Source organism: Gorilla gorilla, chromosome 9 (assembly GCF_029281585.2).
Source record: "Gorilla gorilla gorilla isolate KB3781 chromosome 9, NHGRI_mGorGor1-v2.1_pri, whole genome shotgun sequence".
NCBI classification, from domain to species: domain Eukaryota; kingdom Metazoa; phylum Chordata; class Mammalia; order Primates; family Hominidae; genus Gorilla; species Gorilla gorilla.
Genome location: NC_073233.2, coordinates 20658554 through 20682743, shown reverse-complemented (window position 1 = coordinate 20682743; position 24190 = coordinate 20658554). Strand labels below are relative to the sequence as shown.

Below are 24190 nucleotides of genomic sequence, written 5' to 3'. Positions count from 1 at the left end.
ACTTTTATTATCTCAGTTTACCTTTTTTCCTCTTTATGCTTTACTTTGTATTATTGTTGTTATTATTTTTTGAGACAGTCTTGCTCTGCCACCCAGGCTGGAGTGCAGTGGCGCGATCTGCACTGCAACCTCCGCCTCCATGGTTCAAGCAGTTCTCTGCCTCAGCCTCCCGAGTAGCTGAGATTACAGGTGCCTGCCACTATGCCTGGCTAATTTTTGTAGAGGTGGGGTTTCACCATCTTGGCCAGGCTGGTCTTGAACTCCTGACCTCGTGAGCCACCCACCTTGGCCTCCCAAAGTGCTAGGATTACAGGCATGAGCCACTGTGCCTGGCTGGATTGTTTTTATTACTACATCTTCAAGTCCCATCTCCATCTCTCCCTCCCTTCGTCCATCCCTGCTTGTTCCCTTCCCCTCCCCTCTTCCCCTCCCTCCCCTCCGTCCCCTCCCTCCCCGTCCCCCTCCCCTCCCCCCCCTTCGTTCCCTCCCCTCCGTCCCCTCCCTCCCCTCCATCCCTTCCCTCCCCTCCCTCCCCTCCGTCCCTTCCCTCCCCCTCCCCCTCCCCTCCGTCCCTTCCCTCCCCCTCCCCCTCCCCTCACTGTCCCCTCCTTCCCGTCCCCTCGCCCTCCCTCTCCACTCTGGTCTGTCCCTTCTCCATCCCCTCCCCCTCCCCTCACTGTCCCCTCCTTCCCCTCCCCTCTCCCTCCCTCTCCACTCCGGTCTGTCCCTTCTCCATCCCCTCCCTCCCCTCCCTGTCCCCTCCCCCTCCCTCCCCCTCCCCCTTCACTCTGGTCTCTCCCTTCTCCCCTCTCCCTCTCCCTTCCCTCCCCTCTTCCTCCCCTTCCACTCCCCCTCCCATCCCCTTCCACTCCCCCTCCCATCCCCTTCCACTCCCCCTCCCATCCCCTTCCACTCCCCCTCCCATCCCCTTCCACTCCCCCTCCCATCCCCTTCCACTCCCCCTCCCATCCCCTTCCACTCCCCCTCCCATCCCCTTCCACTCCCCCTCCCATCCCCTTCCACTCCCCCTCCCATCCCCTTCCACTCCCCCTCCCATCCCCTTCCACTCCCCCTCCCATCCCCTCTCCGTCCCTTCCCCTCTCCCTCCCCTCTTCTCCCTCCCCTCTCCCTCCCCCTCCCCTCCCTCTGCCCTCCCCTCTGCCTCCCCCCTCCCCCTCCCCATCCCCTCCCCTCTCCCTCCCCATCCCCTCCCCTCTCCCTCCCCATCCCCTCTCCCCTCCCTCCCCATCCCCTCTCCCCTCCCTCCCCATCCCCTCCCCCTCTGGTCTCTCCCCTCCCCCATCCCCTCCCTCCCCCCTCCCCCATCCCCTCTCCCCTCCCCTCCACCCCTCCCCTCTCCCCTCCCCTCCACCCCTCCCCTCTCCCCTCCCCTCCACCCCTCCCCTCTCCCCTCCCCTCCACCCCTCCCCTCCCCCCTCCCCTCTCTCCTCTCTCCCCTCCCCCCTCCCCCTCCCCTCTCTCCTCTCTCCCCCCTCCCCTCCCCCTCCCCCGTCTCCTCTCCCCTCCCCCTCCCCTCTCTCCCCTCCCCTCCTCCCCTCTCTCCTCTCCCCTCCCCTCTCCCTCTCCCCTCCCCTCCTCCTCCTCCACCCCTCCCCTCTCCCCCCCCTCCGACCCTCCCCTCTCCCTCCCCCCTCCGCCCCCCTCTCCCTCCCCCCTCCGCCCCCCTCTCCCTCCCCCCTCCGCCCCCCTCTCCCTCCCCCCTCCGCCCCCCCTCCCTCCCCCCTCCGCCCCTCCCCTCCCTCTCCTCCCCTCTCCCTCTCCTCCCCTCTCCCTCCCCTCCCTCTCCTCCCCTCTCCCTCCCCTCCCTCTCCTCCCCTCTCCCTCCCCTCCCTCTCCTCCCCTCTCCCTCCCCTCCCTCTCCTCCCCTCTCCCTCCCCTCCCTCTCCTCCCCTCTCCCTCCCCTCCCTCTCCTCCCCTCTCCCTCCCCTCCCTCTCCTCCCCTCTCCCTCCCCTCCCTCTCCTCCCCTCTCCCTCCCCTCCCTCTCCTCCCCTCTCCCTCCCCCCCTCTCCCTCCCCTCCCTCTCCTCCCCTCTCCCCTCCCTCTCCTCCCCTCTCCTCCCCTCTCCTCCCCTCCCTCTCCTCCCCTCTCCCTCCCCTCCCTCTCCTCCCCTCTCCCTCCTCCCCTCTCCCTCCCCTCCCTCTCCTCCCCTCTCCCTCCCCTCCTCTCCTCCCCTCTCCCTCCCCTCCTCTCCTCCCCTCTCCCTCCCCTCCCCTCTCCTCCCCTCTCCCTCCCCTCTCCTCCCCTCTCCCTCCCCTCCCCTCTCCTCCCCTCTCCCTCCCCTCCCCTCTCCCTCCCCTCTCCCTCCCCTCTCCCTCCCCTCCCCTCTCCCTCCCCTCTCCCTCCCCTCCCCTCTCCTCCCCTCTCCCTCCCCTCCCCTCTCCTCCCCTCTCCCTCCCCTCCCTCTCCTCTCCTCTCCTTCCCCTCCCTCTCCTCTCCTCTCCTTCCCCTCCCTCTCCTCTCCTCTCCTTCCCCTCCCTCTCCTCTCCCTCCCCTCCCTCTCCTCTCCTCCCTCTCCTCCCCGCTCCTCTCTCTCCTCCCCGCTCCTTCCTCTCCTCCCCGCTCCTTCCTCTCCTCCCCTCTCCCTCCACTCCTCCCCTCTCCCTCCACTCCCTCTCCCCTCTCCCCTTCCTCCTTTCTCCTCCCTCCCCTCCCTTCTCCCTCCCCTCCCTCCCCTCCCTTCCCCCTCTCCTCCCTCTGTTCCCCCTCCACTCCCCCTCCCCTCCTGTCCCTCCCCTCCCTGCCCCCTCCCCTCCCATCTCCATCCCCTCCTCCCCTCCCCCTCCCCTCCCATCTCCATTCCCTCCTCCCCTCCCCCTCCCCCCTCCCCTCCCTCCCCTCCCTTCTTCCTCCCCCTCCCCTCCCTCCCCTCCCTTCTTCCTCCCCCTCCCCTCCCTCCCCTCCCTTCTTCCTCCCCCTCCCCTCCCTCCCCTCCCTTCCTCCCCCTCCCCTCCCTCCCCTCCCTTCTTCCTCCCCCTCCCTTCCTCCCCCTCCCTCCCCCGTCTTCTCCCCTCCCTCCCCCCGTCTTCTCCCCTCCCTCCCCTCCCTTCTCCCTCCGCCTCCCCTCCCTTCACTCCCTTCTCCCTCTGCCTCCCCTCCCTCCTCCCTCTGCCTCCCCTCTTCTCCCTCTGCCTCCCCTCCCTTCTCCCTCTGCCTCCCCTCCCTCCTCCCTCTGCCTCCCCTCCCTCCTCCCTCTGCCTCCCCTCCCTCCTCCCTCTGCCTCCCCTCCCTCCTCCCTCTGCCTCCCCTCCCTCCTCCCTCTGCCTCCCCTCCCTCCTCCCTCTGCCTCCCCTCCCTCCTCCCTCTGCCTCCCCTCCCTCCTCCCTCTGCCTCCCCTCCCTCCTCCCTCTGCCTCCCCTCCCTCCTCCCTCTGCCTCCCCTCCCTCCTCCCTCTGCCTCCCCTCCCTCCTCCCTCTGCCTCCCCTCCCTCCCCCCTCTGCCTCCCCTCCCTCCCCCCTCTGCCTCCCCTCCCTTCTCCCTCCCCTCCCTCCTCCCTCCCCTCCCTCCTCCCTCCGCCTCCCCTCCCTCCCCTCCCTTCTCCCTCCGCCTCCCCTCCCTCCCCTCCCTTCTCCCTCCGCCTCCCCTCCCTCCCCTCCCTTCTCCCTCCGCCTCCCCTCCCTCCCCTCCCTTCTCCCTCCGCCTCCCCTCCCTCCCCTCCCTTCTCCCTCCGCCTCCCCTCCCTCCCCTCCCTTCTCCCTCCGCCTCCCCTCCCTCCCCTCCCTTCTCCCTCCCCTCCCTTCTCCCTCCGCCTCCCCTCCCTCCCCTCCCTTCTCCCTCTGCCTCCCCTCCCCTCCTCCCTCTGCCTCCCCTCCCCTCCCTTCTCCCTCTACCTCCCCTCCCCTCCCTTCTCCCTCTACCTCCCCTCGCCTCCCCTCCCTTCTCCCTCTACCTCCCCTCGCCTCCCCTCCGTTCTCCCTCTACCTCCCCTCCCCTCCTCCCTCTACCTCCCCTCCCCTCCTCCCTCTACCTCCCCTCCCTCCCCTCCCTTCTCCCTCCCCCCTCTGCCTCGCCTCCCTCCCCTCCCTTCTCCTTCCCCCTCCCCTCTCCCTCTCTTCTCCCTCCCCCTCCCTTCTCCCTCTCTTCTCCCTCCCCCTCCGTTCTCCCTCCCCCTCCCCTCTCCCTCTCTTCTCCCTCTGTTCTCCCTCCCCCTCTGTTCTCCCTCCCCCTCTGTTCTCCCTCCCCCTCTGTTCTCCCTCCCCCTCCCCTCTCCCTCTCTTCTCCCTCTGTTCTCCCTCCCCCTCTGTTCTCCCTCCCCCTCCCCTCTCCCTCTCTTCTCCCTCCCCCTCCCCTCTCCCTCTCTTCTCCCTCTGTTCTCCCTCCCCCTCTGTTCTCCCTCCCCTCCCTCTCCCTCTCTTCTCCCTCCCCCTCCCCTCTCCCTCTCTTCTCCCTCTCCCTCTCTTCTCCCTCCCCCTCCCCTCTCCCTCCCGTCTCCTTCCCTCTGCTTCCCCCTCCCCTCCCCTCCCCTGTCCTCCCCTCTGCCTCCCCTCCCCTGTCCTCCCCTCTGCCTCCCCTCCCCTGTCCTCCCCTCTGCCTCCCCTCCCCTGTCCTCCCCTCTGCCTCCCCTCCCCTGTCCTCCCCTCTGCCTCCCCTCCCCTGTCCTCCCCTCTGCCTCCCCTCCCCTGTCCTCCCCTCTGCCTCCCCTCCCCTGTCCTCCCCCCCTGCCTCCCCTCCCCTCCCCCCTGCCTCCCCTCCCCTGTCCTCCCCCCCTGCCTCCCCTCCCCTCCCCCCCTGCCTCCCCTCCCCTCCCCCCCTGCCTCCCCTCCCCTCCCCCTCTCCCCCGTTCCTCTCCCTTTCCCCTCCCCTCCCCTTTTCCTCTCCCTTTCCCCTCCCCTCCCCTTTTCCTCTCCCTTTCCCCACCCCTCCCCCTTTCCTCTCCCTTTCCCCACCCCTCCCCCTTTCCTCTCCCTTTCCCCACCCCTCCCCTTTCCTCTCCCTTTCCCCACCCCTCCCCCTTTCCTCTCCCTTTCCCCTCCCCTCCCCCTTTCCTCTCCCTTTCCCCTCCCCTCCCCCTTTCCTCTCCCTTTCCCCTCCCCTCCCCCTTTCCTCTCCCTTTCCCCTCCCCTCCCCCTTTCCTCTCCCTTTCCCCTCCCCCTCCTCTCCCTTTCCCTTTCCCCTCCCCTCCCCCTTTCCCCTCCCCTCCGCCTTTCCCCTCCCCTCCCCCTTTCCCCTCCCCTCCCCCCTCCCCCTTTCCCCTCCCCTCCCCCCTCCCCCTTTCCCCTCCCCTCCCCCCTCCCCTCCCCTCTCCCCTCCCCTCTCCCCTTCCCCTCCACTCTCCCCTCCCCTCTCCCCTTCCCCTCCCCTCCCCTCCCCCCTCCCCTCTCCCCTTCCCCTCCCCTCCCTTCCCCCCTTCCCCTCCCCTCCCCCCTTCCCCTCCCCTCACCCCTTCCCCTCCCCTCCCCCCTCCCCCCTCACCTCCCCCCTCCCCCCCATCCCCTTCCCTCCCCCCTCACCTCCCCCTTCCCTCCCCCTTCCCCTCCCCCTTCCCCTCCCCCTCCCCCTTCCCCTTCCCCTCCCCCTCCCCCTTCCCCTCCCCCTTCCCCTCCCCCTCCCCCTCCCCCTCCCCCTTCCCCTCCCCCTCCCCCTCCCCCTCCCCCTTCCCCTCCCCCTCCCCTCCCCCTTCCCCTCCCCCCTCCCCTCCCCCCTTCCCCCTCCCCTCCCCCTTTCCTCTCCCTTTCCCCTCCCGTCCCCCTTTCCTCTTACTTTCCCTTCCCGTCCCCCTCCCGTCCCCCTCCCCTCCCCCTTTCCTCTCCCCCTTTCCTCTCCCTTTCCCCTCCCCCTCCCACCTCCCCTCTTTCCCTCTACCTCCCCTTCCCCTTCCCCTTCCTCTTCCCCTTCATTTTCCCCTTCCTCTTCCCCTCCTTTAGTAGAGACAAGGTCTTGATCTGTTGCCCAGGTTGGCATGCAGTGGCGCCATCTTGCCTCACTGCAACCTGCCTCGGGCTCAAAGGCATCCTCCCACTTAAGCCTCTTGAGTAGGTGGGGCTACAGAGGCACCTGCCACCACACCTGGCTACTTTTTGTACTTTGTGTAGAGATGAGGTCTTGCCCTGTTGGCTAAGCTGGTCTCAAACTCCTGGACTCAAGCTGTTTGCCCACCTCAGCCTCCCAAAGTGTTTGGATTACAGGCGTGAGGCACTACACCCGATCCCCATAACCATTTCTTCTGCTACTGTTTAATCTGCTATGAATCCTATCCAGTGAATTTTCATTTTGGATTTTGTGGGTTTTTTTCCCCCTGGAAATTATATTTGGGTCTTTATATATATATTCTATTTCTCTCCTCATTGTGTTCATGTATTCCTCTTAACCAGCCCCTCTCAACTGGTTTTGCAGAACATTGAGCCCTGAATTAACACACAACAGATACGGCATTAGGGCCCAATTTGCATCTAGAAAATTTGCATTGTACCTTTGCATCTAGAATGGCACAGCCATGTACCATCCTTGGGAAAATCAAGAAAATAGTTCCTCAAATAACTTTCTGTGGGGCTCAATTCTCTTACAGAACCATGATTGAGAAAGACTGTTTTGAATATTTGAATGTAGTTATAATAGCTGTTTTGAGTCTTTGCTGATTCTATTGTTTGTGTAATTTTTGGATTTGTTTCTACTGACTGATTTTTCTCTAGTTATAGGTCACATTTTTTTTGTTTTTTCACATGCCAAGTAAGTTTTGGTTGGATGAAGGACATTGTGTATTTTATGTTGTTAGGTATCTAGATTTTGTTGTTGTCTTTGTCGGGTTTCGTTCTGATAGTTAATTTACTGACTGCAGTTCAGTTTGATCCTTTTGAGACTTCTTTTAAAGCTAATACAGTCTCAAGTAGCCTTTTTCCCAGGCTAGTTTAGCTCCACTCTAAAGTATGACCCTTTTGGGGTCTGTCTGCTGAATGCCCTGAATTACCAATTTGGCTTGTGGGAACTCAAAAGAATTCCCAGCCCCGTGTGAGCTCTAGGGAACAATTCTATTCACAGTTCCTGGGTCATTCTTTGCCCAGCCTCCTGGAGTTTTCATCCTAGACATATGTATCTTAATAGTCAGCAAAGACTCATAAACTCTATGCATGTTTTTGGATCTCTTTTTATGTGTAGCTGTCTTCTCAGCACAACTTTGTCCTGTGACTTCTAGTTGTTTCAGACTTCCTGTTCTTTAATGTCTCCTTTCAGCTCAGGGAAACATTTGTGTTCTACATGGAATCCCCCATCCCCTCTACAGTCTGGAATGTGCCTCCAGGCAGATGGCCAGGGCAGTGTTGAGGCTTACCCAACTTCTTTCCCTTCCATCAGGACTGTAGTCCTTTGCTATCTGGTGTACAATGTCTGAATGTATTTAGTCTAGGTTTTTTGTTTTTGTTTTTGTTTTGAGATGGAGTCTTGCTCTATTGCCCAGGCTGGAGTGCAGTGGTGTGATCTCAGCTCACTGCAACCTCTGCCTTCTGAGTTCAAGCGATTCTCCTGCCTCAGCCTCCCTAATAGCTGGGATTACAGGCATGTGCCACCATGCCTGGCTAATTTTTGTATTTTTAGTAGAGATGGGGTTTCACCATGTTGGCCAGTCTGGTCTCGGAACTCCTGACCTCAGGTGATCCACCCCCCGGCCCTCGGCCTCCCAAAGTGCTGGGATTACAGGCGTGAGCCACCACACCCGACTAGTCCAGTTTTTTTTCTTCCGAGACAAAGTCATGTTCTGTTGCCCAGGCTGGAGTGCAGTGGTGCGATCTTGGCTCACTGCAACCTTTGGCTTCCAAGTTCAAGCAATTCTCTTGCCTCAGCTTCCTGAGTAGCTGGGATTACAGGCTTGCACAACCATGCCCAGCTAATTTTTGTATTTTTAGTAGAAACGGGGTTTCACCATGTTGGCCAGGCTGGTTTCAAACTCCTGACCTCGTGATCCACCTGCCTCAGCCTCCCAAAGTGCTGGAATTACAGGTATGAGCCACTGTGCCCGGCTTAGTCCAGTTTTTAAATTGTCTAAGATAGGAGGGTTAATCTGGTTCCTGTTACTCCATCGTGATTGGAAGTTGAAGTGTTTCCCATTTGCCTTGTAGCTTTTTAAATCTCTGACTTGAAACTTTTCTTAAAAAGAGTGGACAGTCTCATGGAATGAATAGTCCTTGTCTGTGTGGCCATTTTTTCTCTATAATTGGGCGTTTGCAAATTTTTTCATAAAGGGCCAGATTGTAAGTGTCATCTTGGGCTTTGGTGGCTATATCTCTGTCCCAACTAGTCTAGCCTGCCATTATAGCACTGAAGCAGCCGTAAGCAATGTCTAAATGAATGTGGCTGTGTTCCAATAAAACTTTGTGTATACTGATGTTTGTGTTTCATGTCATCATCATATGTCATGAAATATGACTCTTTTGCAATTGTGAAAACCATTCTGTACAAAAACAGATGGTGGGATGGGTTTGACCCACAGGCCATGGTTTGCCAGCCCTGCTTTATTATAGCACATTTAACATTTGAGCGATTCTTTAGAAGAATCTAGCATTTGAAGTTCTTTCAGACAGCATTTCCTGAATGGATGGTCATGAATTTGTGTTCTAGGTGTTTTCTTTCTATATTGTTTGTTTAGAGATTTACAGTATCTCAGAGTTGGACATTATGCCCTTATTGGCATACATTATGCCCTTATTGACTATTTTATCATTTGACTTTTAAAATGTGATGTAACAAGGTTGTATATACTTTGTCTAGCTTGCTCCTCTTCTGTTTATCACAACTTGTTTTAATTCATTTTATTTCTTTTCCCATAGCTATACGCTATACGTAATGATCCCACTTAACAGGTAAGTAGGGGCCAAGCATAGTATCTCATGCCTCTAATCCCAGCACTTTGAGACGACAAGGCACGTGGATTGCTTGAGACCAAGAGTTCAAGACCAGCCCAGGTAACATAGCCAGATCCTGTCTCTATAAAAAAGTAAAAATAGAAATTAGCTGGGCATGGTGGCATGTGCCTGCAGTCTCAGCTACTCTGGAGAGTGAGGTGGGAGGAGTATTTTAGCCCAGGAAGTTTGAGGCAGCAGTAGAGCTATGATCCTATGATCAGCCTAATAGTGAGACCCCATCTCTTTATTTATTTATTTATTTTCAGATGGAGTTTTGCTTTGTTGTCCAGACTGGAGTGGAGTGGCACGATCTTGGCTCAGTGCAGCCTCCGCCTCTTGGGTTCAAGTGATTCTCCTGCCTCAGACTCCTGAGTAGCTGGGATTACAGGCATGCGCCACCATAGCTGGCTAATTTTTGTATTTTTAGGAGAGATGAAGTTTTGCCATGTTGGCCAGGTTGGTCTTGAACTCCTGATCTCAGGTGATCCACCTGCCTCAGGCCTTCCAAAGTGCTGGCAGATCATGAGGTCAAGAGATTGAGACCATCCTGGCTAACATGGTGAAACCCCGCCTCTACTAAAAATCCAAAAAATTAGCTGGGTGTGGTGGTGCACGCCTGTAGTCCCATCTACTTGGGAGGCTGAGGCAGGAGGATCGCTTGCACCCCGGAGGTGGAGGTTGCAGTGAGCCAAGACAGTGCCACTGCACTCCAGCCTGGTGACAGAGCGAGACTGTCTAAAAAAGCAAACAACCTCCAGATAACTGGCAGGTAAATAGAAGGGGATGATAATCAAATGGTCTTTTTCAAACACATCACTTAATCACTTAAGGGTATTTAACCAGTGATTGCTTCTAAAATTTCAAAGTAATTTTTAGCAAAAGGTATTTTAATTAAAAATACTTGAATACTTGACTGAGCATGTAGTTTTTTTTTTTTTTTTTTGTGCATGGCAGTAATAGGCATTCTGGGGAAATGGATAAATGTGGAGATTTTCCTTTTTTTCAAATTACTCAGAGTCTAGTGCAGGAAGTTTTAGAGTGATAAAAACAAATGCTGGGACCCACTTTCAAGGCAGAGTAGGAAAAGCATTCAAAAAGTGTTGTCCAGCAGAAGGGATTGTAGCATATGTTTCTCCTGGAAAATCTGAGGGAACTTCTTAATTAGAATTGGTGTTTAAGCTGGAGCTCGATGGATTGGTAGGATTTGAGATGGAGAGGAGAGAAGAGTGAGGGTGGAAAGATGAGAAAGGCCCAGAGTTGGCAGAATGCAGGGTGTATTCTGGACTGGAACCTTGGCCTAAAAAGATTCTACATGCAATGGGAAAAAAATATGATAAAGTAGACTGGGATCAGGTTGTGGAGGGCTTTAAATAGGATGGCCCTTCTGTGTATAATGGGAAACTGCCAAGGATTCTGAACAGGAGGTGCCTGGATCTAATCTAGTGGTAGCATAATGGCAGAGAAGTGCAAATTTGGCGGTCAGATGGAGGTTGTTGGAATCATGGAATCTGTTCTCTTAGTATTATAAACTCAGGGCAGAATCACATCTGTTGTGTTTATATTGCCTGGCATGTGCTGAAAAGCCATTTGATGAATGGATGATTTCAGAAAGAGAGACAATGAAGACCTGAACTGCAGTGACATGGGGAGAAGGAGACTGAACACTGGAGGGATATCCAAGTGATGTTTGAGTCTCCAAAATACTGTCTGGATGACCAGGAAGGTGGTGGTGCTATTAATTAAAATAAGGAGTATAGGCAACTCTCTAGTGATAGAAATTTATGTGACAATCCCATACAGGGTTAGTCCAGGAGGCATTTGGGAATGGGGAATGGGAATTGGAGGTCAAAAGAGGCTGCTAGGACTAGGAATGCAGATTTGGAATTTGTCTCTTTTGAGCTTAGTGATTGAGGAGATAAGAATGGGTAATATCTTCCAGGAAGAGAGTGTTTGAGGGGAGGGTCCAAGGGTAAAACTTTGGGGAAAACAAACATGGGAGGCAGAAGATGAAGAGGCAGCAAAAAGCCAAGAGAAGTAGCCAGAAACTGGAGAGAACCACGAGGCTGTTTTGTGAAGGAAGCCAAGGAGGTGGTGGAAAGCATTGAGTGCTGTGCAGAGGATGGGGGAGTGAGAGGCTGCCCTGGTCTTGTGCGGGTTGCTGATGACTTCCTTAGATTTATTTCAGTCTTCTGGTTGTGGAAACCAGATGATAGTGAGTTGAGGTGTGATTGGAGGCTAAGGATGTGGAGGAAGTAAGTGTGGGCTATTTTGAGAAATTCTGTGGCAAAAGCAGGGCAAGATGGGGAAGTTATCTTGTTCTACAGGGTAGGAGGTTAGAGGAATAAGAATAAGCCACTGCAAGTTACTTAATCACAGATAGGGAGGTATGCAGATCTGGAACTATGTATTCACACCTGGATCCTTCAGCGTTTGGGAAATTTAGAAACCTAGTTTGCAGACTGTAGCACATGCCTCTCTGATGGGGGAGAATGGCACAGTGCAGCTTCTCAAGACTTATCTGCATTGGAGGGCCAGGTTAAAAGATTGTTAGTCTCCAGTGTTGTGGACTGATACTTTTCTAAATGTTATAAAAAATGAATTATTTGGAAAATAATCATTCTCCTGTATATCATGGCAGTGTCAAGTTAAGAGTTTCTAAACACTTGCTTTCAGTTTCTTTATCTCATTTGTGGATCTTATCAGGCTGCATGTCTTGATTTGGGCAGCACTAGTGTAGTGGGGAAGGGAGCAGGAGAGTCGAGTGTTTTTCACAGGTGGCTCTTTTGACTTCCTCTGTAGGCTAGTGATTCCAGGTTAGGACCACTGAGTAACAGTTGCATTCCAGCACTAGAAAAAGAGGGACTATGCTTATACCAACTCCAGGTGTTGGAGTCAGTAGACTTGAATAAGATGTTTTCACCCTTTTCCCTTCTGTGAATACTTACAGATTATTTGAGGTAAAGAAAAATTGCTTAAACATGCAACTGCTTAAAATATGAGAACTATTACCAATCAGTTATAAAGACTAGGAGTATTTAGAACAGTATGAGAAAATGTTAATGAGTGCTATCTTATGTTAAGACATTATGAATATTATGAATGTTAAGTGAAGACAAATTTCATTTTGCTCTGATAACTGTAAAATTATGCATGCATATTTTATTTGTCATGACATTTTCAGTTATAAGTGACAGAAATGCAACCCAAACCAGCTTCACACAGTGCATGCATTTACTTATTTATGAAGTGAGGGTTGGGTGGAGTGCAGTTGGCTTTCAATGAGTCCTACAACAGGATACCATCAAGACCCACGTGTAAGAATTGTCTAAATTGTGGAGGTGGAGTAGAGGTGTCTGCTAGTAGGAGAGAGTTTGTGTCGAAGCCTAAGGCCAGAAAAGGTAAAATAACTGGCCCCAACCCTCATGGGTACTCAGGTGCAGCAGTGGTTTGAACCTAGGTCCGTGGTACTGAACCATGACACAGCCTCTGCTCTCCACCCTACAGAGCATGTGAAGCCTTCTGAACCAACAGGGTTTCTAAAGCAGGATGTCATTATTTAAATTTGACATTTTAGTGTAGATCTTTTGCTTTCAGATTTCAAAGGATGTAAATTGAAGAATTAGCTTCATGCTAATTAGCATTCAGCTGCTATTTATAATTTGTTACTGCATCTCATTTTCAAAAGGGATTTATTTTTATTCATTCTCCCTACATTGGGCAATATGAAGAACAACATGAATCATTCTCTTATTAAAATTGATGGCATCACATAACAAAATAGAGGAAATGACTGTGTCTTCCTTGGGTCTGTTATAATTAAGGATTAAACATTAATGTTTAGTTTTTTGTTTGTTTGTTTGTTTGAACAACAGAGTCTATCGTTAGGGAATAAATATTTAGCTCCTTTGTAGCTGAACTTCCAAAGCTGAGCTCTTTTAATGGTCAGATTCCATTATAAGCTGAGGAGAGGCCTTTCTACAGGTCTTGAGCTTTCTGATTTTTTTTGAGACAGAGTCTTACTATGTCATTCAGGCTGGAGTGCAGTGGTATGAACATGGCCCACAGCAGACTACCTCCTGGGTTCAGGTGATTCTCTCACCTCAGCTTCCAGTGTAGTTGGGACTATAGGCACGCACCACCACGCTGGCTTTTTTTTTTTTTTTTTGGAGACGGTCTCTCTCTGTTGCCCAGGCTTGAGTGCGGTGGTGCGACCTCGGCTCACTGCAACTTCTGCCTCCCTGGTTCAGGTGATTCTCCTGCCTCAGCCTCCTGAGTAGCTGGGACTACAGGCGCACACCACCATGCTCAGCTAATTTTTGTATTTTTAGTAGAGACGGGGTTTCACCATGTTGGCCAGGGAAGTCTCAAACTCCTGACCTCAGATAATCCACCTGCCTCCACCTCCCAAAGTCTGCTGGGATTACAGGCGTGAGTGACTGCACCCAGACAATTTTTGTATTTTTTGTATAGACAGGGCTTTGCCATGTTGCCCAGGCTGGATTTTTTATTTAAAACATTATTTTTTTTGCTAGGCGTGGTGGCTCACGCCTGTAATCCCAGCACTTTGGGAGGCTGAGGCAGTTGGATCACCTGAGGTTGGGGGTTTGAGACCTGCCTGACCAACATGGAGAAACCCTGTCTCTACTTAAAAATACAAAAAATTAGCCAGGCGTGGTGGTGGGTGCCTGTAGTCCCAGCTACTCGGGAGGCTGAGGCAGGAGAATTGCTTGAACCGGGAAGGTGGAGGTTGCAGTGAACCGAGATCGTGTCACTGCACTCCAGCCTGGGCAAAAAGAGCGAAACTCCATCTCAGAAAAAAATTTTATTTTTTAACCATTGTCTGAAATGTAGACTAAACAGAAATAAGTCACAGAAATAATTTGACTTTGAGAATTTTTGTGTATTGATACTCATCTTAGTCCTTTTAATGTTGCTATAACAATACCTTAGGCTGGGTAATTTATAAAGAAAAAAGGTTTATTTTATTTAGCTCATGATTCTTCAGGCTAGGAAGTACAAGAAGCATGTTGCCAGCATCTGCTCCATTTCTGTTGAGGGCTTTTCATGCTGTGTCATAGTGGGGAAGGTCAAAGGGGACATGGATGTGTTTGAAGAGGCAAAATCAAGGGGCATCCTGGCTTCGTAACACCCTACTCCCTTGGGAACAATTCTGTGAGAACTAATTCAGTCTAGAGAGAGAACTACTTCACTACAATGGTACCAAGCCATTCATGAGGGATATGCCTGCATGACCCAAACCCTTCCCACTAGGCCCACCTCCCAACGCGGCCACCTTGGGGATCAAATTTCAAGCGTGAGTTTTGGTGGGAACAAACTCGAGCCGTAGCACATTTTAGCCATGCATTTGACCTGGACTATTTCTGGAGAGCTATAGTTGTGTGAGAATGTGTAATGTACCCTTACTTCCTGGAGGGAGTACATAGACTGAGTATCCCTAAAATATGTTCAATATGCAAAGTTCAAATTAAAAACAGCACAATGTTTATTTTTTCAGTTCTGGGTCTATAGAAACCCAGGTTTATTCCCATTTGCTACAACAGATTCCCTTCTAATAAAATGCACTGGCAAGGTGACCAGTGAGTGACCCAATGTCTGGTTGGGAAATCTCTCTCTGAACTTCTTGCTGTTGAACTTAAAATGTGGATGTAAATTGGATCACAGCTGGTTTGGCATTGAAAAAAATACATACACAACAAACAATTACACTTCTTTATATGGCAGTTTTTACTGGGTGTCTAATACTCTCTTTACTGTCTCAAGTGGAAGTCCAAACAAATTTCATTTTTGTAGTAAAAAATCTTTATTTCCAAAATGATTTGTTAGCCAAAAGAACTATAAACCACCTAACAAGACTTTGGTAAGAAAGAGACTTGATGCTTCTTATAAATTCCCCATTGCAAACAAAAAATAACAATCCAACAAGAGTCATGTTACCCATTCTTAGCCATTAACCTGGTTTTAAGTCTCCAAAATCAGGATTTTAAAATGTACCCAACTGGGACCAAATACAAACATGAGACACTAGGGTGGCTTGTCCTTGATTAGGAATCACCAGCTTAAGGAACTTTATCATGGGTTGAGAGTTAGATAGATAGCTTAGAACAATATTGCAAAAGTGGGTGCTTCTATATGAGGACTTTTTTTCCCCCCAAGTAGAAAATAATTAAATATTGTGTTTCTTTATATTGTGCTTTTTTTGGGAGAAAGCAATTCATTTAAGGATTTAAAATATGTTGGATACAAAGGTAGTTCAGAGATGTAATAATGGTCCCTCCAAGAACAAGGGAGCAAAAGCCCTATCTTTTATTGAAAATGATGGAGGTGGAGGACAATATAAAAAAGAACCTTCTGAACACTTACTTAGCTTAAAGACATGAAAGACCCAGTGAGGTTTTATTGAATAGTCTCTCTTGTGTTAAAGTACATATTCAGGACTATACTATGTTGTATTTGGAAATATCCTGATGTGTTTAATACAAATTCTTAGTGTATTCAGAGCATTGTATGTGTCTCAGCAATGGCACACATTTGGATTAAGCAGTAATAAGGCCTATAAAAGAAATGAAACAATAGTTGTCAACAATAAATGCAGGAAGAAAAACTGCTGATGGACCCAACTGAGAAAATGTCCTTTTACACTATCCCTTGGTGGTCAGTCTCCCTGAATCTGGTGTGCTTATAATTGCTGGGAAGGCAGTGTAAACCTGTGGCCATTCCTATGCATGTCTGGGAGGACCACAGCCCTGGTGTGGAGCACTGACAGGTTTGACTTTCCACCAGAATTGCTTGCTCAGCTTAATCCCATAATATTCCTTTCCCTTAGATTTATTTTCTGTCTCGGTAACTTTTTCTCTCTGCATATAAAATTTCATGACTAAAATAACTTTAAAGTACAGAGATTGTATTTTGTTGAAGGAATGCCTTGGGGGGGCTTTGGGCAGACTTAGCAAAATGTTTGTATAGCAAAAATGTTTTCTTGCTAAAAACTGATTTGCAAACTTGAAAGTCTAGATGTATGTAGGAAGATTTTTAAATTCAGGCAAATTGGTCTCTAAAGAGACCAATTTTGCTTCCTTTGTCTTGGTTCCAATAAGGATTTAGTACCAAAAAGTTCAGAAGGCTGGCTTCCCAGAAGAATTGTACATACTCCTCTGAACCCCCAAAAGCAAGGGAAAAATATACTCTAAGCTTATTATTTATCTCAGGTGTAAAAACTAGCTACCTTATATTTAAATAAAGCAGCCATAATTTATTTATTTATTTTTGGGGGGGGGGTGCATCAGGAACCAATATCAGGGGTGAGATAAATGTATTCCGAATTTCTCAGTGAAAGAACAAAAGCCACCCAACATCAATGCTCCTCTTCAAGTCTACCAGCTCTGTTTTTCCCCAGAACTATTGATGACTGAGGAGACTTGAAAAGAGACCTAAAGTTCCACTAAGAAGAGATGGGCAAACAATGGTTTCATTGAGCAGGCCAAAGATGAGAATGTGGGGAATCTGCTGTCTTCATCTGTGAATGTTTCCTACCTGCCGCACCCTGGGACTCAGGCATAGTCACTTCCAGACATGGTTGCCTCTCCATGTGGAGTAGGTCAAAGTCTCCGTCCTGCCTGGCCAGGTGGAAGCTCCAGAGGGACATGTTTCAGTTTAGTACAAGGTGGCTGACACTACTCCTCTGCAGGAAGAGGGCTGGATGGAGGTGAGGGTGCCCCACTCAGCCTGTACCCATCAAGAAGTATTCAGAAAGGATGTCTCTGGCATCCACAAGACTACTGGGCGAACCACACTGCAAAAATGAAAACTAGTGTACACAATTTAAGTTGTCTTAAACAAGCAAATAATCCAGCCATTGGTGACTCTGGAATCTAGAGTGCAGCCCTGGGGAACTCGTACCCTTGCTAACAAGGATGAACATTGCATGCTCTGATCTCCTTCTTGTCTTTGCAGCTGGTAAACTGGGAGCTTTTGAATCTCTTCTTTACAGTCATGTAACGTTCCTGAATTCCACCTCCGCACAGTTTGGTGCATTCTGACCAGGCCGTCCATGGGCGCATCCTACAACCTGAAAGCATGAGAATGCCTTGTTAGGCCCGAAGAAACTGGGGACGGAACAGGGATGCTGAACTCTAGTAGAACTGTGAAATGTGGTTGTCTGGGCTCCTCCTCTGCTCAAGTATGTAATGATTTGGTTAGAGTCGTTATTAGGGACAGTTAGGTCATATGTGACTGACGGCAAAAAATGGCCACAAATGCTTCACGGTTCTTCTCATCAAAAGGCAGACTCTGTTTCTCCACCTCTTGAATCTGGACTTGACTACATGATTTGCCATGGCCAATGGGACATGAGCAAAAACAGGCCTAAAAGCTGCTAGGACCCTTCTACTACCATGTAAGCAAGCCTGGCTAGACCACTGGAGAGACCATGTGCAGAGAAGCCCCAGCCATCTCATGAGGCCCCAGATACGCAGGTGAGGCTGGTCTGGTCCAATTGTGCCACCAGCTAGTAGTAGCCACATGAATGAGTCCAAACTAGACCCAAGAAGAACCATCCAGCGGACCCAGTTCACATCACTGATCCACAGAATCTTGCTAAGTGATTGTTTAAAAAGACTGTTTTGGGGTGGCTTATGCAGCAGCCATTTAAGGAACACTAAACCACTTTCTCTTATGCCTTACTCCCCAAGTACTTGGCTCCCAAATGCTAAGTATAGAGAAGTACAATTTTTGTTCTTCCTACTCAGCATAAACATGCTGCTCTCCAAGAAAACTTCCCTGACCCCAGAGATTAATTAGGTTAGATCTTTTGATTACTGCTTCCATAGCACTCTAGATTCCTCTTTTATAGAACCCACCACATTTATGGTTACACATGAGATATTTGTTAACCACACTACAGCTAAGAGTCATGGAGGAATGTACTGTACAACTATGTACCTGTCACATAGTAGGCTTTAATGAATGTTGATTGGCTGACTACCATGTAGAACAGACAGCACTTTGATATGCAAACAGCTCCCTAATCATAAGGATCCTGAACCATCAAGTAGATCCTCACGCTTTAAAAAGAATAGGCCTTTAAAAATCAGAAAACTTGATGTACACGTTAATCTTCACTTTTTTACATGGGCACCTTCAGCACTGAAGTCCCTGGCAGGCATTTTCTTCTTCTTCTGAAGTCCTGGAACTCTCTGAAGTTAAGCTGGAGTTTGGGGATGTATAATCTTTCTCTTGGGTTACAAATAAAACCTATCTGGCCTCTGTGTCTGTTTGCCATCCCCAAATCAGTCAACACAGGTCTGATACAGTCACCCTCTTGCTTAAAACCACCTACAGAATCAGGTCCCAAAATCCTTGGTGGGCCACTGGCCTTGTGTGGTCTGGTCCCTGCCTTCCCAGCCTGGTTTCCTGCCTGCCTTGTCCTCTGTGCTTCATCTGCATCCCATTTATCATCACTTGGACCTATCATGGTCTTTGGCATCTCTGTGCCTTTGTAATGACTATTCTTGCTGCCTGGAATGTACTTTTCCTTTTTTTTTTTTTTTTTTTTTAATTTGAGATGGAGTTTCACTCTTGTTGCCCAGACTGGAGTGCAATGGTGTGCTCTTGGCTCACTGCAACCTCTGCCTCCCCGGTTCAAGTGATTCTCCTGCTTCAGCCTCCCGAGTAGCTGGGATTACAGGTGTGTGCCACCATGCCCGGCTAATTTTTGTATTTTTAGTAGAGACGGGGTTTCACCATATTGGCCAGGCTGGTCTCAAACTCCTGACCTCAAGTGATTGGCCTGCCTTGGCCTACCAAGGTGCTGGGATTACAGGCATGAGCCACCGTGCCCGGCCTGGAATGTACTTTTCTAAGTGGCAAACTCCTCCAGATTTTTCAAGACCCACTCTAGTTTTCCCTGCTCTGACATCTCCCTGAACTCCAGTCAATGTAAGATGCTCATTCCTCAGCTCCCTGAGCACTTGGTGCATTGTTCTATTAGTTATTTGTCAGCTTGGGTCAATATTATTTGGGGAAATAAAACTCAAGGCTGACATGACACTGCTGATAAACTTCTGGTTAGCCTTGCAAAAAAAAATCATAAAGTCTCAGGCCACGGCTGCCTTGTCTGAGCCACACCCTTAAAATGGAAGATGATGTGTTCTGGGAGGTTCTCAGGAACATTCCCTAAATGATGAACAAGACTCCTTTGACACATCTGTATCATTTTCCCTCTTTGCAAGGAGTGAATGGTGTTGCTGTCATAACTGACTTTGAGCAAAGTTGGACACATTATTGGTTTTATATGTGTGTAGAAAAGAAGGAACTGTAATTCCTAAAGATTCTTTGCTTGAAAATTTATTTTTGGCAGATAATTAGTTTATCTAAATGTTCTTTGATAAAGGACCCCCACCGCCAATCTCCTTTATAAATTATGCTTGCTCAATATTTGGGAACAAACTTGGATCTAAAGAATCAAAATGTGGCCTGAAGACTCCAGAAGATACAGACTCTCCCCGACTTTTTTTTTTTTTTTAAACAGGTCCAAGACTTAGCCCAGTGCAGAGCCCTGCCTGTCCTGGAGACCACCCAGGCTGACACTTGGGAGCCATACCTGGGAACTGCTCCCCTTCAGACTCTTCTTTCAGCTGCTCACTCCGCCGGCTCTCTCGGGCCTCCCTCCAGCGTAGCTTCTGGATGGATGGATTTCGAAGGCATTTCCGGATGCGGCACTTTTTTCGCTGCACAGTCTCTGGGCAGGGTGCACCTCCAAACTGAGGCTCCATTTGGATCATCCGGGTTCGAATCACGTGGCCTTTCCCACATGACTTGTTACATTCCGACCACTGGGACCACTCGGTGAGCTCACAGTCAATGGCTGGCAAGACACAGATGGGCATGAGTGTATCACATGTCTGAAACAAGATATGGTCACGCTCTCCTTTGAACGTCTCAACAAGCCTATGAGGAATGCAAAGCAGGTGCTGTGTCATGCTATTTTACAGAAGAAGAAACTGAGGCTCCAAAGAGGCAGGCTGACTTCAGCCCGTGTGGTTGGTAAGCAGCAGAGGCAGGATTGGTGCCAGGTCATCACCCATTCTATGCTCCCTCTATGACTCAAGAAGGCTTTGGAGGACTTTCAGGATGTATTCAGAGCCTCTTGCCCTGCTCTGTGAACTAGAATATTGTCAGATCAGCCTCAAGTACAGAATAGCTTCCCACAGTCCGAAACTCACTGGTGATATTTTTCAGAGCAAGGCCAACAAGCCCCCTGCTGCTCTTTGGAGAGAACAAGTCAACAAGCTAAAGGTGGCTGACCCTTGTGGACCAATACCAAGGACATTGTGGTTCTAACACACCCTGGCAGCTTTTCATTCTCAACATCATCCTGTGTTCTATATATGGTGGTCTATGCAAAAAACACAGGGGCCAGAAATGGGACATTCAGTAGAGAAGAGGGTCAGGAGCAAGTGGTGCTTTATGGTTTATCGAGATCCAGTAAATTTTTACTAAGCCAGCATCTCATAAATGTGAAAGGAAAATAACACATCAGTTTGACTGTCAGGATGTGTCCCAGGGAGGTAAATTATTCCAAGCTCTCTGTTGGCCTTGCAAGGCCAAAGTCAGGGTGGTGGACTTAGATGTCCTCATTTAGTTCAACAGTTTCAGTTCTTTTATCCCGCCTGTGGAAGCTCAGGCAGCTTTCTTATCTGCAAAATGGGGATCATGGTATTTTTTTTTTCATTAGGTTGTAAGGATTAAATGAGATGCTCCCAGCCCTGTAAGTGCTCCATAAATTTTCATTTTCCTCTCCCTTACTTCAGTGGACCCCAGGCACTCTAAGTCAGAAGGCTATGGGGCCCCAACTCTGGTGAGCTGGCCTGAACCATGGGCCAATCTTAGTTACTGAAAACCCCAGGCTTTCTCTAGTGGGTGGTGCAAGTTACCTCCACCCATGGCTGAGTCTCCTAAAACAACCCAGGAGCTGGAGCGTGGAGCAGGGATTAAGGCCTATCCTTGCCATGTCCAGTGCTCATACTTTGGACCAGTTACTTGATTTCATCCTCAGAGCAACCTAGGAACTATTTCCTGCTACTTTACAGATGGAGAAACTGAGGAACAGAGGTGCTGAGTCATCGGCTGAAGGTTACTAGCTAGGGGAGGCAGGATGAACGACTGCAAGTACATGCTGGAGGGGGCCGGAGCCACAGCCACTGTGCCTGCCCTTTCACCACCCAAAAAAGCAGCTCTTGGAACACCAGCCAAGGAAACTGGCTTGCTCTGCTTGGAGATTAGTCCCATGTAATACAAACAGCTGACGGCAGAGACTTTGGAAAACAGGACTGGGAGTGGAGCGGGGTGGGGTGAGTTTTTGAGAACTTGGCTTGTTTTCTTGCTGGTTTTCTTACCAGTCTGCAGGAGTCATTGATTTAATGTCCAGCCTCTGGTCATGGGGAATTAAAATGGTCACAGGGAGAATAGAATTAAAATGCTTGGAAAATCCATGGGTCAGGCAAGCCCATAATTGTTGGGGGAGAGGAGGGAAAGAACTAAGGTTTATTGAGCTTTGTGCTGTTTTTCGTATGTGTCTGTCATTTAGACTTCACAGGAACCTTAACTTTGGGTGTTCTGTAGACGGTAGTGGGATTCTCACTTTATTAATGAAATTGACTGCAGTGTTTAAGTAACTGCAAACACTGAAAGCCAAACCCCAAACTCTTCCCCAGCAAACCATTTTATTCTAGGATCTAGCAGTATTAGCACTGGCTGGTTCAGGGCTCCCTGGACTCAGGAATATAGAAGTGATGGGCCTTGAGGAGCTCCAGGACTTACGGCATTCAGGGAGCATGCACTTCTCCACCTGCTCCAGATCCTCATTGCAGTCTCCAAGTTCTGCCAGAGACTTGAGCATCCGCTGTCGGGTTCGCATGCCCTTCCCGCAGGTCACGCTGCAGTCACTCCACTCGGACCATGGGGACAGCAAGCATGGGATGGTGTCTAGATCAAGAACCAGGTTTGCCACTGAGAACAGGTTCCTTTTGTTTTGTTTGATCTCCCTGACCCCACGGTGTTCCACACCGAGTCCCCTGCTTTGGCCCCTGGAATAAAGTGGAATTGGCCCATGGGTTCAAATAAGAGTGAAATCTATGGAGCAAGAAGTGGCTCAGCAGCCTACTGCTCTTCTTGTCACTCTCTTTCATCTCCCTGCTGACCCCCCCCCCCCCCCCAATGGTTATGACATGAGGGTAGCAATATGACTACATAAGTCCCCACTAGAAAGGCCACTGAGGATCTTAGGATCTTAGCAGGGTCTTCCTAGAGACAGAAACATCCCACACTCATTAAGAATCAGGCACTTCAGGAGAGGCTCAGGGATGCATTTTTAGACATTGTGGTCCTGAATTCCCTAGAATGTGTATGTACTTGTGTGCCTGTATACATCTGCATACTAATGTGTGGGCAGGCCCATATGCATTTGTGCACAGAGCAGGGGAGGTCATGCTTTATGGGATCAGCCAAGTCCAATGTACAACAGGAGTGGGCTGGACCTGGGTAGTGTATGTATGTCCCACCTAAATGTATTGTCCCTCCTCCCCACCACTGCAAGAAAGACACTCCTATAAAACACAGCTGCAGGTGAATTCTATCCAGAGGCCACCAGTTTGCCACCCTAGCATTGCTTAGAATGTCCCCCAATGGAGGTTACTCTCTCTGGGTCTGGTTGATGTCTACACACCTATGTCTCTCATCTGGCTCCCAGCAGTGCCCAGCAAGGACCATGGGCCATGCTTTCCTCTGCTCAGCCTCCGACCTTTATGGTGGTAATAGTGGATGCCATGGCCCTCCACCCCTCCATGCCTGTCCCCGGTGGCCTCCTTCAAGTCCACCCCCGCTCTCACTCACGGCACTCTGGCATCATGCACTTCTCTGCCTGTGACGTCTCGGCTTTGCACATGGAGCCATCTGCGGGGCTCATCTTGATCATGCGGTGCCGCTTCTTCATGCCCATGCCGCAGGTGGCGCTGCACTCGTCCCACTCGCCCCACTCGGTCATCAGGCAGCTGCTGGGAGCTGGGGAGGCCGGCGGCATTGGAGTCGCACCTGCTGCCTCCCCGACCTGCTTGCCCGCCCGCCCGCCCGGGGCCCCCACTCACAGCACTCCTCGTTGACCGTGCACTTCTCCGTTTCCTCAGTGGGCAGCGTGCACACGGAGCCGTCCTCCGGGAACTGCTTCACATACCTCTCCCGGGACCTCATGCCCATGCCGCAGGAGATGCTGCAGGGCGACCAGGTGATCCACTCGGACATGGTGCAGGTGGAGCCGTCTGCAACACACCAAGTGAACGCTGCAGCAGTGCACGGTGGCAGGGGCGCCTGCCAGGCCGCGCAGTGGGAACTTCCCGCCAGCGGGAATCAAGAGGAGTCAGGCAGTTGAGGCTGTCTGCACACCTAAGAGGTCTAAATCCTTAAACTGGCAAAGTTCTCTAAGTGGAAATGCCTCTTTTCCAGGTGCATGGGACACTCAGAATTACTCTTTATCTATCTCATGAAAATACATTTGAAAGATGCTTGTATGGAAAGGATGGTGTTTAAAAAATGTACACGCATATATCTAATATAAGATATAATTTAATCTACATATAATTTAAGATAAATCATAATCCATTTGTATGAGGAACAGTCCTTCCCTGTGGAAGGGGAGGTTAAGGACCTCAGCTCCTCAGCTTAGACAGCTCCCCAGTCCCAGCCCCAAGAAAGAGGCTTCAATGTTGACAGGCCAGTCCCAGCTTTCCTCCCGCCTGTTTGTAGGAATGACTTGTCTACGGGAGGGTTTACTCCCCTCCAAAGTGCTTATTGTGGGCAAAATGAGCTAGCAATAAACCATCGTGAAAGTGCAACACTGGGAGAGGTGTTTAAGAGCCTCCCTCTAGGCAGAGCCAAGGAATTAATGACCTGCATGGGATAAGCTTGCTTTCTTTATCCTCAGCTTGGAAGTGGTTTTTTTCCCTGCCATACACCAGTCCAGCCTATACAGTGCCTTCCCATTGCCTTATTGCATCCTATAAGATCAGGGCAGAGTAGCGTAGATCTATCAGGCAGAGAAAGGGGTCATGGCTTGGGAAGCAGATAGCTGACCTTTGCACAGCAATCAGCTTAGTGCAACCTTGAAGCTTGCGCCATCATGATATAGGTGTTGCAAGATTATACTTAAAGGCTGACCTTTGCACTGTTGCAAATAGACTGAGAATTTCTGCAATCAGCCCAAAGGTCCTGACACAAAGAAGTGAGAGTGCTCTGACTCACGCTGAGGTGGAACACAGATGAGGGGCCGTAA

At 50.6% G+C, this 24190-nt stretch overlaps 2 protein-coding genes and 1 long non-coding RNA gene across 3 annotated transcripts in view; 2 read left to right on the top strand and 1 right to left on the bottom strand.

Annotated features, from left to right (window-relative positions):
- Positions 1–1304: 1304 nt before the first annotated feature.
- Positions 1305–5671, top strand: LOC129525453 (uncharacterized; the record flags this gene model as incomplete). Its single annotated transcript, XM_063710991.1, has 4 exons — positions 1305–1812; positions 2733–2847; positions 5130–5437; positions 5472–5671. Coding segments are annotated over 4 exons (1131 nt in total), but the record flags the coding sequence as incomplete, so codon positions are not given.
- An 8981-nt stretch (positions 5672–14652) lies between these two features.
- The window catches only part of SPON1 (spondin 1), a 286962-nt gene continuing 277424 nt past the window's right edge, over positions 14653–24190 (bottom strand). The window contains exons 12-16 of the mRNA XM_019037489.4: positions 23010–23180; positions 22759–22926; positions 21688–21852; positions 19469–19732; positions 14653–16936 (exon numbers count right to left, since the gene is read on the bottom strand). Coding sequence (XP_018893034.4) covers positions 16773–16936; positions 19469–19732; positions 21688–21852; positions 22759–22926; positions 23010–23180 — 932 coding nt within the window. The 3' untranslated portion in view covers positions 14653–16772. The remainder of the gene's footprint in view (positions 16937–19468; positions 19733–21687; positions 21853–22758; positions 22927–23009; positions 23181–24190) is intronic.
- Positions 19731–23435, top strand: LOC129525452 (uncharacterized). Its single transcript, XR_010135434.1, has 2 exons — positions 19731–20435; positions 20958–23435. It is a non-coding gene; the product is annotated as an uncharacterized lncRNA (long non-coding RNA).